General features: G+C 36.3%; 1 protein-coding gene across 1 annotated transcript; it reads left to right on the top strand.

The window, feature by feature from the left end:
- The first annotated feature begins 1,613 nt into the window (after positions 1-1,613).
- Positions 1,614-9,036, top strand: LOC129273174 (uncharacterized). The gene is made up of 6 exons (XM_054910210.2): positions 1,614-1,696; positions 2,435-2,742; positions 3,587-3,622; positions 4,649-4,831; positions 6,151-6,210; positions 7,263-9,036. Exons 2-6 carry the CDS (start codon positions 2,539-2,541, stop codon positions 7,509-7,511), a joined length of 732 nt encoding a protein of 243 aa, XP_054766185.2. The 5' UTR covers positions 1,614-1,696; positions 2,435-2,538; the 3' UTR covers positions 7,512-9,036.
- The last annotated feature ends 7,870 nt before the right edge of the window (positions 9,037-16,906 follow it).

Genomic DNA, 16,906 nt, shown 5'->3' with positions numbered 1-16,906 from the left:
CATTCCAAAAAGCGAAAATAAATGTACAAGGGACACATGTTAAGAATTATTGTATTGATGTATTTGACTTCATTAAGACGCCAGGAACAGGCTTTTAATCATCATGATAATTAAAAGAAAAGCACAAAAATCGTTTCTGATGATAGCAATTTAGCCCCCTCAGTAATACTGCTATCAGTTTCGAGATGGCGCCTAGATCGATTGATCACTTGGTATAGGCGTAACTTTCATGACAACGCACCGCGGCGCCACGGCAGCGCGTCCATGCATTGCTCGTGGACTAATTTGGGGTTCTTTATTCCGATGGTTCGTAATTCTGAAGGTTCGTTGATCCGAAAACGAAATAAGGTTCGTCATTCCGAAGGTTTGTTAGTTCAAAACGATATAAGGTTCGTAAGTCCGAAAACGAAATAAGGTTCGTTAATCCGAAGGTTCGAATATTCCGAATTATTTCATTTATCAGATTAGCGTACCTTCTTAATATAACGAACCTTTTTTCGTTTTCGGACTCACGAACCTTCATAATAACGAACCTTATTTCGTTTTCAGATTAATGAACCTTCAGAATAACGGTGAACCTTCGGAAAAAAACGTCACAAATGTTCGGATTAACGAACCCAATTTCGGATTAACGAACATCGAGGTATAGGCAACTTACGTGTTTCGGAATTACGAACATTTGGAATAAAGAACCTTCGGAATTACAGACTGTAAGCATAATTTTTAATCGATAATGTACACTTCATTAAGTGATCTACTAAATTTGAAAAGCTCGATTCTGAGAATAATACTAATTATTATATTTCTATTAAAAACGATTTTTTTCTTGTCATTGTCATTCTTAATATTGCATTGCAGCTGGAAACATAAATAGGGCAAGCAAAGTTAACGAGGGTTCACTTTTTTTTTAAGTTGTGCAAAAATCTGAATCGCCATTTAATTTTTTAGTAACATTGGTAAATCACTGCACCAACAGAACTACGTTTTAGAAAGGATCGGTGGCGAAGAACCCCCCCCCCCCCATTTAGCCCAATTAGTAGCCCTACGTCAGAGTTGGAAAAGTAGAGATAAATACAAGGCTATACAAATATCAAAAAGTTTACACATAGAAATTTTCTATAAAAAACGCACATGGGGTGTGACAACAGAACTTCAAAAGCCCTCTTGTTCTTGCGCAATCGTTGTTGAAGTGGTTCACTTAAACGGAATAAATTTGAGTTTCGATTAATAATAGTTCATTGTGCTGCAACCACACCGTTATCCAGGTGTGACGAATGAATATGATATTAAATTGTATTTTCAAGTGGCAACTTGTTGAAAGAGAGAGAGAGAGAGAGAGGTAAGAGAAAAGGAAAGGAGAGAGAGAACGTTGTTTATATTTATTTAGCATTCGCAATCGGAATTTCCATTTTCCGAGTATCATTTTCCCGGACGCGATTGACGCTCTCGTCTGATTTTAATTGCGTTTCTCGCCTTTATTGCAAACCATAATTGAGGAATTTGTACTTCGGAATTTTAAAACGCAGATCTTATTTCGAAATAATGTCATCTGTTCATAATAATCATGATAAAGGACAGTATTTAAACCCCAGTGAAATTGCAGATATATATCATTTCTTCCGTTGTAACTACATCGGTGTGAGCTCAGTTAAAAACTTATCGAATTGGCAGGTTTATAGCTTTCTTCTTGTGCCAGGTAAATTAATTAGTTTTGTATCTTTTTCTAAACATTTTTTTTTTTTTTTTTTCTTTCTTTTTTTTTTCATTCTTTTCGTTATTTCTTGTCATCTCTTTTCTTGGACAAAATGTCCTTATAACCTTTATATATATATAAATATATATATTTATATATATATTTATATACATGTATATAAATATATATATACACACACATATAAAACAATTTTATATTTCTCTATCCTTTTCTTCTGAAGTTTTATTTCGTTATTTATGATGGACCCTTATTTCCCTGTGTGATATAAGCACATTGTTTTTAACAACTGCAGCAACCTTTTCACATCGGTAGTTTATATCACAACAAAACCATTACACAACAATAAAAAAATGATAGGCCTTAACTGTCATCATCAGAAATCATATACATGCCGTATTTTGCACACATGTTATGTACCCACGTATAGGAAGACCTTTATGTAGGGGAACCCCATACTATCACCACCCCCCCCCCCCGCATTGCTCGGACCAGACTTACGCCACTGTTGGAGAGGGCATGGGACGTCTCAGTAAATTAAAATAGCCTAAGTCGAGTTGACAAGGTTTATATTTTTACTTAATTCATGATACTCTACCTCGATGATTGAAAACACTTTTAAACCTTTTCTAACATATTGTTCTTCTAAATCAATGCATAGCTTTCATTTTACGTTTTTAATTTCATAATTTCTGATCAAACATTACAATTTCTCAACCTCAGATTGAAAGACAACAACTACTTTAGGAGCACCAAGGGCTGCCTAGTTTCAAGCACAATACCATTATTTCGTCGATCAAGATTACCATATCGGCAAAAACTACAAGATGACGACGCCTACCCTGAGAACGACCACGCTGGCGTCACTTCTGGTACTCTTAATGACGTCATCGTTACAGGTCAAAGGTCAGATATGGACACCCTGTGGTGGTGGTGCACCGTTACCCCGGGCAAGGAGAGGTATATCAATGAACAATTGCTTCTTCAACCGTTCCACCATAATAGCTTTCAATGACGTCATGAAAGACGAGGTTAGTATATATTTACACTGGCATTTTTATTCATTCATTTTCTATGCGTCAGCTTGAGGGTTATAGTGAAGTGTCATGAAATATAAAAAATGTCATAAGATATTAAAATTATGGATTATTTTTAAGTCAGATATTGTTGGATATTGATTGGCATCAGGCCCATTTTACATACTTCCCAAAACAAAGGGAACAAATTGCATTGAATCTTAGACATTGGCACACTGAGGCAAATAATCAAAAACGCTGTTTAAAATTGTAAGCACGTTCTTTAAACCCGTCACTCTATAAACCATTGTACTGTATAAAGTGATAAACAAGTTTAAAAAGTTTCAATTACTTCAAAAATGTTGAAAAAATTGTTGTCAGAGATATAGGCTTAAACAACGTGCTTAATATTTTAACCAACGTTTTTACACTGTACAATGTATTTCTGAAAAAGTGCCAGCAAATGAAGCCAGACAATGGATTTCGATTACAAACGATAGGTTGTAAAGCAAGTTCAAAGTCTTATACAATTTTTATATGAATATCAAGTGATTTTTTAGATGGCCTCTAGTCTTTCCTCATTTCTATACCACGGCTGTGTTTCATAATTATTGATAGGTAATTTTGACATTGGGCATCAGAAACTGCCATGATATAGAAGGACTAAATGGGACTGCAAAATCATTTTTCCCCCTAAAATAGTCTATCCCGCTGAGATAACTTTAGGAGCATCTTTATTCGTTATGTTTGATGTACGATCCAAGACCCACCATTTTCTTTGTGATTTGATTCATTAAACAAAAAATTGGAAAATTGAATTATATTATAATGATCCTATTTCGATTCTCTCGTTCAACAGTACAGAACAGGACTCAATGCTGTGATCAATTCGATGGTAAGTTGACGAGTTTTTCTTAATCGTTCAAGTTTCACTTTAGCCCTTATCTGTAACCAGAAGACACTTCTCCACGAGTCGATTGTAATAACGATAGATGGATTTAGCGCTTTATAGCATTCAATGATGAAGTACCGTTTTTATATTCCATATAACCAGAGGCGGCGCTACAAGGAAAGGGGGGTGTATGTTATATCTAACTCTAGATTATTTTGTAAACACAGTTTTGACATTTTCAATTTTCAAATGAGTAAAAAGTCTACTGGAAATTTGAAGAAAAAAATTATTTACTACACATTAAATCAAACCTATTTTTGTGCAAACAAGAGGTAAATATGGCTGAAAATGTGCTTAAAAACCCGCTAAAAGAAGTCAAATTCTCGAAGGCAGAAAGGAATGTGGCACTACTTAGATAGACAACATTGGGGAAGGATAAATAGCTCATTTCTACAATTAAATAATGAAAATAATCAAATAGCAAACATGCAAAAGGTTGAGAACAGACACCACTCAGTGACAAGTTGTCATTTACTGCGAGTAACCATAGCAACGTATCTCATCAGCCAATCAAACACATCTATTGCAATGTAAGTGAATAATAACCGATAAGAAGCATGTGAAAATAACCGACATAAATCAATCACGACCCCCCCCCCCCCTTATTCGAATAAGATTCATTTTTGATGTGGAAGCGACTGGCAGGCAACTGATTTCTGTTCATAATAAATGAGACCTTTTAACTTGAAATACATCATCTAATCTCTTAAATATTTAGTATAGATTCATTTAAGGTGACTTCCACTTAACAATGTGCATTCGCTTTTAAATATACAACTTTTATGAATATATTGTGCCTACAAATTTTTAAACAGGAATAATCCAGCTGCGACTGTTTTATTTTTTTTTTGGTCTTTATCTTCGATAGAGTATGAAACCTATTTGAACGTCAATAAATACCATGTTTGATGATGTGGTTTGCTATTTTGATTTTATGCTATCGATGGTTGTTATAATATCCCCCCTCAGAATCCAGACGACAGTATTCATAACAGTACGAGCGAATCGACCGTGACATTTCTCTGCCGAGGATTGGTGCTGATGGACTCTTTCATTCACGAGTTCGACCACGCCGACGAAGCCTTATACGAATTCGACGTCGATATTTTCCGAGATCGCCTTGCCGTGGCATACCAATCCCTAAACTCGTCGGTAAGTTAGATCGATCTTATAATGCTTTTCTTAAGAAAAATGGCTTCAGATCGTCTCGGCTTTATTTGGGAAAACTCTTTTTAATGTGTTGTTGTGAATATTTGACACTCGAAAAAAAGTATGAGTATGTTCAGATTATAAGTAGAGTTTACACTATCGACAATATTATTTACAACTACATGGAATTTCAATGTAACACATAATGATATGATATTTGATTAAGACATTGGATTTTTGTATTAAAAGGTGGAAGTTTTACTATCCCTCTCAAAACTTTCGACTCATTACGTCTCTGTGCTCCACTTTTCCCTCGCAGTTTCGATATATGCCTACTTCAGTTCAAATTCATGATATCTTGCGCCACGTCGTTTAAGACGTGACAAACATTGTACGGGCAGTTAAAACACATTATGACAAATATAGACATACGTGTAGGCCTAACTAATCGATTATTGGTTTGTCTTAAATCTATTTGGACTGTGATGTTCTTGTAAAACCTAGCCAGGAAGGGCTAACAATCTTCTTTTTTTATTGGGGGGGGGGGGGAGATTGGGAATGAAAAAAAGTCATCAAAATTATGTAGGGGGTAGGGCACTGTGCCTCTGGTCCCAACCACCACCCCCCCCCATACGCTAGTGTTGGTGGAGATGGTCTGATTCGAGTCTCTTAAATTCACTTCTTCAAGGCTCTCAAATACTAACACACGATATCAATTACTTTCTCTTAACCTTCATCACGAAAATGTTTATACAAGAACTTTTATTTCTATTCTTTGATAATCAAACAATAATAACCTTAACTTTGGCAGGCAGCCTTTCACCTCATACTTATTCAATAGATATTTTCATTTTTATTTTGGGGAGGGGGACATGGGCGGAAATCCCAGGGGGACAGGGGGACGCGTCCCCCTACCCAAAATAGTAGGGGGGGGGGGACACAATATCAAATGGCCGCCCTAATATTTTTGGTCTTTTATGATGGAAAGAAATACATCATTCAAAATCGAAATAAAACATGTATTGTGGACGAGATGACCTTACTTTTTGGGTGATAACTTTCTTTTCTTTTTTTTTTGCTTGTCAATTTTTTTTGGGTCGAAATGACCTTACATTTGGGGTGATAACCTTTTTTTTGGCTTGTCAAATTTTCAAGCCCCTGGTCCCCTACCTTTGGGGAAAGATTTCCGCCCTTGGAAGGGGGGGGGGTAGTCTCGAGTAAAACATTCGATGCCCTATTCTATTCGTCAGTTAGATTTTGTGTATGTAGGGGAATTTAATTTCATTCGTTTCCATCTACCATATTCTCTTTTCATATGACAGCTTACTACAATGGTTACAAAATGTCCTCTTCTAACAAACGCTCCATTACAACTGGAAGAGGTAAGACTTCGAAAACAACCCCCCTGAACCCCCTAATTCTAATCACATCAATTCAAGATTTATAAAAAAGCAGGAATGCAGCAAATAACTTGATAATATAGTTTGTAGATTTGAAAGAAAACTTATCACGCATTTAGATGAATAAATATATCACTGAAAATGCAATAGGAAATATTGATACGACAGGATTATTCTTCCCGTTCTTAGGTGACAAAACAGTTTGACAGTAACTATCAAGAATATGCTAATGAGAACAATATTATCATAAAATTAAGCGGAAAATTAGTCGTGAAAATATGCATTGCTATTATTATAACAAATGTTTATATAACAAAACAGGCCCATACAAATTGGCCTATGAGAACGAAAATGAAAATTTCCTCTTCGTTCTTATTGCATAACATTTCTGTAAAATTCCTTTGAGGAGAAATTTTGGAAAGAAGTGCGTACTATAATTGTATCGTTCCTGCTATAGCCGGCCCCCGCATACTCTAATTTGCAGGGATTAACAGGACTGTAGTTATGGGGACCGATCGAATTCTGGATTTATTTTAAATCCCTGCAAATTTGAGTGCACCCTCCAATTGAGTTATCATACCTCAGTTACACACTGTAAAAAATATTGGGTAAATTAAATTTTAACCAGCACGAGGCTAATTATGTGTCCGGATCCAACCAAGTTTGGGCAGTATTTTATCCAATGCGGGAAGCATATTGTCCAGTAAGGTTAAAAAATAAGCAACAATTACTTTAGATTGGGCAAAACTTTCATCACACTGCAATGCCCAATGTTCATGATGTTGGTTGGACACATAAGCATTACCCAATATCTTTTAGAATGCACTTCCCATACGACGGCTGTACGTCGAGTCGGAATCAACCGTTTTAACATTTTTGTACCAGCTACAGCATATAGGTGACTTGAATAAAAATGAATCAAAACGGCCGTTTTCGACTCGCCTTATGGCCACCGTAGATGAAATGTGACTGAGGTATTACCTAATATCTGCAGTTTCTCAAACAAGACGCATTTTGTTCTATTTCGTTCGCAGGCGGATACACTTGCAACTGTTTCCTTGGCAACAGACCCACACATAGAATCTACCTGGACAAGGTTTCTGGTAGAGGTCCAGAGCAAGCTGGCCCATCTTCTAGCACCACGGTTTACCGGGCCTGACCGGCGGGAGCTCTTCGCAAGCAGCTGTACGCACGAGATACTCTGTGCTGGGGGTACTATTACAAATGCAAACTTTAACCACACCCCCATCAACGCGGAGGGGGGCTGGCAGTACTGGGAATAAACATGAATCGCAGTCATGCAGTCAAGATAGTTCAATCAAATGACGTAGCAGCTCGGGGCGGCGTTGTAGGAGGGGGCCACCAAAGCTTCCAGAACAAGCCCTAGCTCTTCCCCCACAACCATATGATATTTTCAAGTAGTGAAGGGGTGGGGAGTAAATAAGTAAGAATGCTATAAAATAGACATGTATTGTTATACTATGACGTCACCTTTAGGGTATCTTCCCAACTCCTGTCAAATATATTGGCGCCGTCCCAGGGCAACTTAATAGATGAAACTATTGAAAAAGGGATGAGGGAATCAAACTGATCGCTGTTAATTGACACTTTGAAATACATACACTGATTACTTGTACATTATACTTGTGCTTTATTAATAACATAATTTGTATCAGGGCCTACCGTCAGCAAAAACTCAGTGGTGTTAATTGGTGTACGTATAGAAGAAGACCACACCGTCGGACACCATAGTCATTCTAATCAGGTGCTAAATTTAGTATTAGTTCAACACCACTGGGTGTAATTACAACACATTTGGTTGTTGCTTTTACACTCTTTGTGTTATGTTTAAACTCTTGGGTGCCATTATAACACCCTAGGGAGTGGTCATCTAGAGACCAACTGGTGTCAGTTTTAGCACGTACCAAAGCTTTTATCGTATATGTATATAATTATCATGTCTATTTGCATGTTCTAATTGCCTAGAGATTATTGTCTTCAAATTAAAAATCTAATGACCTAACTTTGCCAGTCTTTTGTTAACTATTCATCAGATATCTTCGCAGTGATTTAATATTGTCAAAGGGATTTTTCAATGGTATTTTCTGTTCACTAATATTCATATTTTGTTTAAATTTGGCACTATGAAGTTTATATTTTTCATTGTAAAACGGATTTAAAGAATATCTTTTCTCTTCAATAATTCATATTTTGAATAGATTTTCTCACATTCAAGTTTATGTCTTGATTGTCAAAGGCTTTTACGCATGCTTTCTCTTCACCAATTATTCATATTCTGTAAAAATGTTTATTTAATCAAGTTCAATTTTATGTTCATAATTATTTTTTGTTTATTGTCCGGTTATGTATTTAATTGTATATTTTTCAAAAGACCAACATGGCTCTAATTATACTGCCCTGCTCTATTTGATAAGTGAATAAAATTAATGAATAAATTAATTGTATAAAAATGAAATTTGTCAATATATATGTTGTGAATAGATAAATTAGCAAGAAAATTCCGTGATATTAACGTTATACATATTGACATTTTGTCATGTTCGAGTTTATTGACATTTATTTTATATTATTTTTTGTTAAATTATGTTTTTATTTGTACGTTTACATGTGGATCCAAGAAAATTAACATTATGTCGAATGGGATGTCCTATTATGTTTTCGTTATATAGATAAAGTAGATAAATAAGTGAACCCCCAAAATGTTTCAATTACTTTACACAATATTCAATTATATATATTTACGCACTATTATTCAAAACACTATGTCGCGACTATTAAAGATTATTCAAAATCAAATTTAATTTCTACTAAAAAGGTCAATATATACTACTGGAGAAATAAGAGACTTGTTGGGCATGAAATGTGATAATGTGATAATGATGATGATGGTGACGACGTTGATGATGATAATGATGATGATAATAATGATGATGGCGATTATGATGATGACGATGATGGTGAGGAGGAGGATAATACTGATGACGGTGAATTTGATGACAATGATGATGATGAGGTGATGGAGAAGGATGCCGGTGATAATTAGGATGTTGATGATGATGTTGATGATGATGGTGATTATGATGATGATGATGATGGCGATTATGATGATGACGATGATGATGAGGAGGAGGATAATACTGATGACGGTGAATTTGATGACAATGATGATGATGAGGTGGAGGAGGAGGATGCCGGTGATAATGATAATGATGATGATGGTGACGATGATGATGACGATGATGATGATGATAATGATGATGATAATAATGATGATGGCGATTATGTTGATGACGATGATGATGATGAGGAGGATAATACTGATGACGGTGAATTTGATGACAGTGATGATGATGAGGTGGTGGAGGAGGATGCCGGTGATAATGATGATGTTGTTGATGATGATGATGTTGATGATGATGATTATGATAGTGATGATGGCGATTATGATGATGATGACGATGATGATGATGATGATGATGACGATGATGATAATAATGATGGTGATTATGATGATGGTGATGCCGGTGATGATGATGATTATGAGATGCATGACGACGATGATGATGATGGCTATGATGACGATGATAATAAAAATTGTGCATGGTTACGATGATGATGATGAGGGTAGAAGTAGTGGTGGTGGTGGTGGTGATGATGATGATGATGATGATGAAGAGGAGGCAAAAGAAGAAGGTTGATGATGAGAGTGTATTTCTGACAAAGATCCTCGGTGAGGATGATAGCGATGACAATGGTAATTAGGCGCTGTGGGGAGGGTGTATGGTGTTAATGACGATGACGGCAGAAGCTCCTTGTCAATTGTCCTAGCGCTGCATAAGTCCCTAAATGACATAGAGGAGAAAATATTCCGGTGAGTGAAGCGAACGAGCGTTTATTGCCACGATGTCAATTAAGATATTCCTCTACTGCCAGGTCCACTTACAAGAGACTATTGCTGTGATGGTGCGAGCGCAGAAGTCGAGTAGGGGTAGAGGAGAATCAAAATGATAATACAAATTACCTTTGAAAATCAAGTGAGGGAGGGGGTGGTTTTACCTTTATGTCATCTGTCACCTAATTATGGATTACAAACGAGAGTTTCCCCCCTCGATACTGGTTTCCAGTGAGTAAAATAAATGCATTGCCATAGCCATACTGATAATATACAGTGCGTCCCACAAAAAACGAAACCGAGATTTATCGATGATTTATCATAGCTTAAACACAAATAAAATAGACAAATGACCTACCATTGTAAAGCTTAGAATCTCCTCTTTCATCTGATATTACTTAGATTATTTCTCATTCACGCATGAGTGAGCAAAAACAATTTGAAGAGGGGATACCAAAAAGCCATTTGGCGGGCTGTATCTGGGTTTCAAAAAGAAAACCACATTTCTAAAAAGTTCAATATCTGCTCTTTAATTTGATACCTCAATTACAGAAAATGGTCATGAAATAACAAAGTTCTGGTTATTTGAAATAAGGCTTGAATTTAAATAATTTCATTAAATGAAGAGGTTTTACAGGCTAGCGTTCAAACTCACTCGACACTCCGTTTTGTTGACGATCAGCCATGCATTAAGTCTTTTGTTAGCCATGCGATAGCTTCTGTGGGAAACCGGTGAAAACACGTTTATTTAATGAAATTATGAAAATACAAGCATTGTTTCGAGGGAACATAACTTTTATACTTCTTGACCATTTTTTGTGATTAAGGTATCAAATAAAAGAGCAGATGTTGAACTTTTTAGGCATGTGATTTTCTTTTTGAAATTCAGATACCCCCCGCCAAATGATTTTTGGTATCCTTTCTTCAAATTGTTTTTGCTCACTCATGCGTGAATAAGGAATAATCTAAGTAATATCAGATGAAAGAGGAGATTGTAAGCTTTACATTGGTAGGTCATTTGTCTATTGTATTTGTGATTAAGTTATGATAAATCGTCGCTTAATCTCGGTTTCGTGTTTTCTGGGACGCACTGTATAGCATTTATGAGGCGCCGATTTATCTAGTTTTATATTCAATGGCGCACTGTATATTACCGGTTGTAGCTCCAGTTGCTAAAGGCGCTTGGTGCATTCAAGGAATTAATCCTGCCCGGTACCCATTCGCCCCACCTTGGATGATTGCAGCACAATGTGGATCAATTTCATGCTGAGATTCGAACCCACGTCCCTCTCATTGAAAAAACGAGATTCATAACCACCAGACCATGACGCCCCCATGGGCCATGCTATTATCATATAATGTAGTGAAGAATGGACATCCATGGAAGTGTGTATATACGGCATTCCTACTTTTCCTTTTGCGAGAAGCACCGAAGCTTTGAACCGCCATCGTTTTTGTGTTTTGTTTTTTTCACGCGGAAAAACAAGTCTTTTTAAATATTCTCCGAACATGTCTAACACAATTTTCGAAAATGTTTCTAATGGGTCTACATCGAGTAATTGACCATTATTCGATACATATAGGACTCTTTATGATAAGGAAAAGAAAGAAAGGAAAGAAATTATCTCACTGAGCATTAAAATCTATTTAAGGGAATATGTTTCTTCAATATCTGTATCTCTTTTCTTTATTGTTTTCTATCGTTCACCCTCCTTCCTTTTTTATCTCTTCATTTTTATCAGCAAATATACCCCTCCCTCGGGGTTACCCCACTGTGAACATGGTATATATATAGCGACAAAAAGGAAAAGAAATCAGCAAAGATACAAACTAACACATTATAGTCACTTTTGCTTGGTCCGGGGGGGGGGGGGGGCACTTACATTGACGAGTGGATACCATGTGCGACTAAAAAAACCCGTAAAAAGGATGTCTTTTTCAAGATAGGGCACGTTACGTACGTAAGGGTGTCAAAAACACTAAAATAATGAAAAAGGGTATCTATTTCGCTAGGAAAGCAAGTCTAGGAGCAAGTTTAAGGTCAAATTTGCGAGGGTATAAAAAAGACTAAAATGTCGCGAGGTGTTGGAGGTGGGGTAGTACTAAACCCAACTTAGATGTACATGTAGGTAAGGTAAAATCGACGTCAGTGGCATATAACAATTTAAACCGTGAATAAGAATTTACTGAACTGTTTTATCACAAGCCATATTAATATCAAAGGAATAATGTCGTGATTCACTCTAAACATGACTTGGCCTAAATGTGGAAATTTTATTAAGAATTCCAAAGTCATCAAAGTTTTTGCGAAACAAAGCCACCGTCCATAATATCACTGGATCATTATTTCCTTCAGTACTTTGGCGCAATATCAGGCATGTAAATTTTGATCAACATATCTAAATGCCACTGGCATAGGGACAATTTTTGGCATGTAAATGGAAGCAGTTCAAATGAAGATTTGAAGTTGATTTCATTAAAAATCCCACATGTTCGCGTTACGGATGCGTCTATCATGCATGTATACGTCTAAAGTTCAATCATCAATGCAGCAAAGTGAAAGAGAATTTGTGTTTGTTCATGAAGGAAACAAATAAATCTTGCTCCAATTATTGCCCACGCTTGGTCGACCCCATTTCTATTTTTTATACGTCTGCTCTTGGAATAACCCAAATATTGCTTCTGCGTTGAGAATAATGTATATTTAGTTCATGGCTCATAAATGTGCTTCGAGATTTACTTGCAACACAAGAGGAGTGTGAAACCTTCCTTGACATTTCTTTCTCTGTTTCCATTTCACTTGTATTGGAAAGTTCGTTCTTTTACTCAGTTTTGATAATGTTCTTTTCCATCACTTGTGACCACGCCCAAGTAAATTCTATGAATATGTATATTCAGCTTTATAACCGCAAGACGGATCTCTGAAAATATGCAAATAAGTCGGCGTTGATGGCACTTCGAGCTGGTTATTTTATACATCGATGTCATAACCACTTGACTTCTGTATGCTCGAAGGGGGCACTAGCGTACCTACGGGGGGGGGGGGGGGCAGAGGGGCAGTCTGTCCCCCTGACAAGCCACCACCCATGCAAAGCATGTATGACAAGCCACCACCTGACAAGCCACCACCCATGCATGTATCCCTGCCCCCCCCTGATGAGCTTGAAAGACCTTTTTGCCCCCCCCTGACGAAAATCCTGGAAAATCCTAGGTACGCCACTGGAAGGGGGCGTGGATGGAGACCCACCCCCTTCCTCCCACGACAATTGCAGGAATCGTACTTTTCAACAACTTAACTTAATATAGAACTCATTTGAATATTTGGCCGATTTCATTTTTTATATAACATTGGTAAAAAATAAAACCCCTTTTTTATCAGTGGATTCGTTTGCTCGATTTTTTCTTTAATAATGCTCAGATCCAGCCCATTCAAAAAGGAATTTCTATCTATTTATGCAGCTCAAGAAATATTGATATTCAAGATGAATTACTGTTGCATAATCATATTAAGTTTTTATCAGAATTAGCACACCTTAACAGCACATAATTCGTTAATGAATTTATTTAATGCATTTTTTCTTATTGAAATCAATCGGTTGCATAAATCTTATCTGTGATTTTCAATACTCCGAGTTTTTAACCTCACTTTTGAATATAAAAATCACAAGACACACAAGAGAAATTACAAGACAAAAAGAATACGATGATATTTCTCGTACGATAAACCGGATTAATTCAGACGATTTGTTATGATTATATGCTACATCCGAGACAATTGTAAATAGATGATAATATGATATGATATGAGTAACATTATTAAGTCTATTTTCCATTCAATCATTCGGTCACTCCCTGTCCCCCGTGTTAAGCTTAAAAATCTATAACAGAATTTCATTATATTCACAAAAGATTTAGGAAAAGACCCCTGGACAAAATATGAATCACTTTGAGATAATGTGCAAAGGTGAGTAATTTTTATTAAGAGTGATTATTGATATGAATGATGTAGGTAGTCGCGGTTCAATGACCTCTATCTTAGATGCACCGTTCGACTGCTCAAAACAGGGATAGTTCCCCATCTCCGTTTTTAAACTGTAGATATGGGTCAATTTCTCATGCCAATCGTATATATTAAATGCCATTTGGGCTTCATTCTTGGATTATCTTTCACTTGATATGGTTGATATATTATGAATACTCGCTCTACTGGTCTGATTGTCGTTCTTTGGTTAAGGGATGCAGTTGTAATCTCGGGAGTTCCGAAATACGAGGCCGCTTGATAAAATTTCCTATCGCAGGCGTACAGAGGGGGGGGGGGGGTAGGAAGGGAGCTCTGGACCCTAAGTTCAACGATAGAGAGAGAGAAAAAAAAAGGAGTATGGTCTACTCATACGTTGTGATGTGCCCCCCCCCCCCCCCATTGTTTGTTTTTTCCCATCACATGCACACCTCTGATTGGTATATGGCATCCATGCCAACTCTTTATGAAATGACCCTCTGGTCGGTTTAGCTGGACAGGGTTATCGGGATTAGTCTGTCTTTAATCGACAACTATCTGATTATACTTTCTCGAATATTTTGGACATGTTTAACATATTCATATAGGCCTATACCGGTAGGCCTTTTACCACAACGATGCCAATTTTGTGGGCAACGAATCTTTTTAATGAAAGTAAAGATTTCACGGCAGGCATGTTAGACTGGCATACTTTTGATATAACATAATATGCAAAATAACCATGCCTACAGTTGTATTTAATCAACATCGATGATGTTTAATTATTCTATTTCGAATAGAAAGCAGCATTCTAAAGTTACGGAGTGGGAAACGAAAATGGGAGTAAGATTTCGCAATAATTTCGAAACAGCTTCCTCCTTGCCACTGCTACCCGAAAGGCGCACCCATATTGATCTCTTATTGTTCCACTAATATCACAGTAATGCATAATCAGGCGTCCATGCGAGACGCATGTTTCAACTTAAAAAAACAAATATAACAATAATACACTATCAATATCTGATACCAAATTTGCTTCCGTATTTAAATCGGTCGCAGTATTATCTCGATGACCGGAAATTTTCCGGTCTTACCAATGTTCGTATTCCATCCACACACTAGTATCTTGCACTCTGGATTTTCCCCCCGGTATGAGCTTGAAAATATTACCGTTCTAAAAGCAAAACCCGGACTTAGGGGTGGATGATAAATGCCCCATTTATGAATTCCCAGTGGTATAACTTCTTTAAATACCGGCGTTATGACATTAATTTCACCACTTTTACCAACTTGCATTCGGAGCCAAAGGCGATCAGTATCTCATCTTCAGCGTTAAACTCTTATTTGTTTTTATCGATCTACAATCATATTACCTCAGTCCATTTACAGGTAAAGTATATTTCATTTTCTTTAAAACTAGGCTCCTGAGACAATTTGATTTACAAGTAAACATTCCAACTACGAGAGCTGCATCTAAAGAGTTCATTGCCAGTGTCTTTCGTTGATTCAAAACAATATTTCAGTCAACCTGCACTCTAAATTGCAGGGATGTAAAATAAATCCAGATGGATTGTAATTAGGGACCAATCTAATTCTGGATTTAGTTTGAATTATACAGATATATTTTCAAATCTCGAAGGATTAAAATTTCAAACCCCCTCGAGATTTAACAATCCAGAGTGCAGAATTCGTTGGTCCCTAAATACAGTCAATTCGGATTTATTTTAATTCCCTGCAATTTAGAGTGTACTCCTTCTATTTTTCTCAATCAATCTTGCAGCGGCAGTATCATAATGCAGATCCTCTTCACAGTAAAAAAAAAAGCAAATTGTTTAAGTCTGTCACTCTAACAAAAAGTTGTTTAAACTTTTTTAAAGAACCTGTTTAAAACTTTAAATAATAGTTGTTAGACCGATGGGCTTAAACAACATGCTTAAAATTTCAAACAGCATTTTTGCAGTGTTGATTCAAAGCAAAATATTATTATTATTATAACAAGGAAAAAAACCTGTTCATTTTCGTCAAAGTCTAGATTTTTATCCCACAGTTTTTCGACAAAATAACATTGATTCCATTAGTTCTCCAATTTAAGAAAAAAACATATCTGCACCATTAAGTTTCTGTTATAGCGTAAATCTTTTGCTGAATCTTGAAAAGAAATTGAAGTAAAAATGCAAATCAATAGAACGATCTTACTGGATTCTTTTAGTTCCGCGATACATTACAGCTTATTGCAGTATATTCTTTTGAAGAGTTACTTTGTGTTTAATAATATATATCAAATGTATCTTATCTTTGCATAGAGTAAAGATTAATAAAAAATGAATGTTTATTCAGGGTTTTTGTTATTGCTGTTGTTGTTATTTCTGAAATGAAATAAATTTTAGAAATCTGATTCCGTCGCCTGTTTTGGATCCAATGTGTGAATTCTTCCGCTTTTACAAATTGTAATTTAAAAAATTATAATACGTGTATAATTGAAAAGGGTAATTTCATTGTCAAATATTCAATTTTACTTGGATTTTCAGGAAGGAACAACGTCAATATAATAAAGAGCAAATATTTAGGCGCAATTTACAGACCGAACGGTTATATCAGACTTTCCTCATATTCTACCGACATCATGCACGTGTACAACAAGGTAACGTTGGTGGCGGTATTCCTTGTTCAATTCGTATTCATCGCTCGAGCTCGCCATATCTTGAGTAGATCTACATCAGAAAGTGACGAAGATGTGTTGCCGATTTGCCAATCACACAATGGGACAG

Source organism: Lytechinus pictus, chromosome 12 (genome assembly GCF_037042905.1).
Source record: "Lytechinus pictus isolate F3 Inbred chromosome 12, Lp3.0, whole genome shotgun sequence".
Lineage (NCBI taxonomy): Eukaryota > Metazoa > Echinodermata > Echinoidea > Temnopleuroida > Toxopneustidae > Lytechinus > Lytechinus pictus.
The sequence above is the reverse complement of the archived record's forward strand: the minus strand, read 5'-3'. Positions and strand labels throughout refer to the sequence as shown.

What these genes read in the sequence shown, in the direction of transcription:
- LOC129273174 (XM_054910210.2), top strand. Translation starts at nt 2,539, where the DNA reads ATGACGACGCCTACCCTGAGAACGACCACGCTGGCGTCACTTCTGGTA. An exon ending in ATGCTGTGATCAATTCGATG is followed by an intron (nt 3,623 to 4,648) that starts GTAAGTTGACGA and finishes ATCCCCCCTCAG; the next exon opens with AATCCAGACGACAGTATTCA. An exon ending in ACCAATCCCTAAACTCGTCG is followed by an intron (nt 4,832 to 6,150) that starts GTAAGTTAGATC and finishes TTCATATGACAG; the next exon opens with CTTACTACAATGGTTACAAA.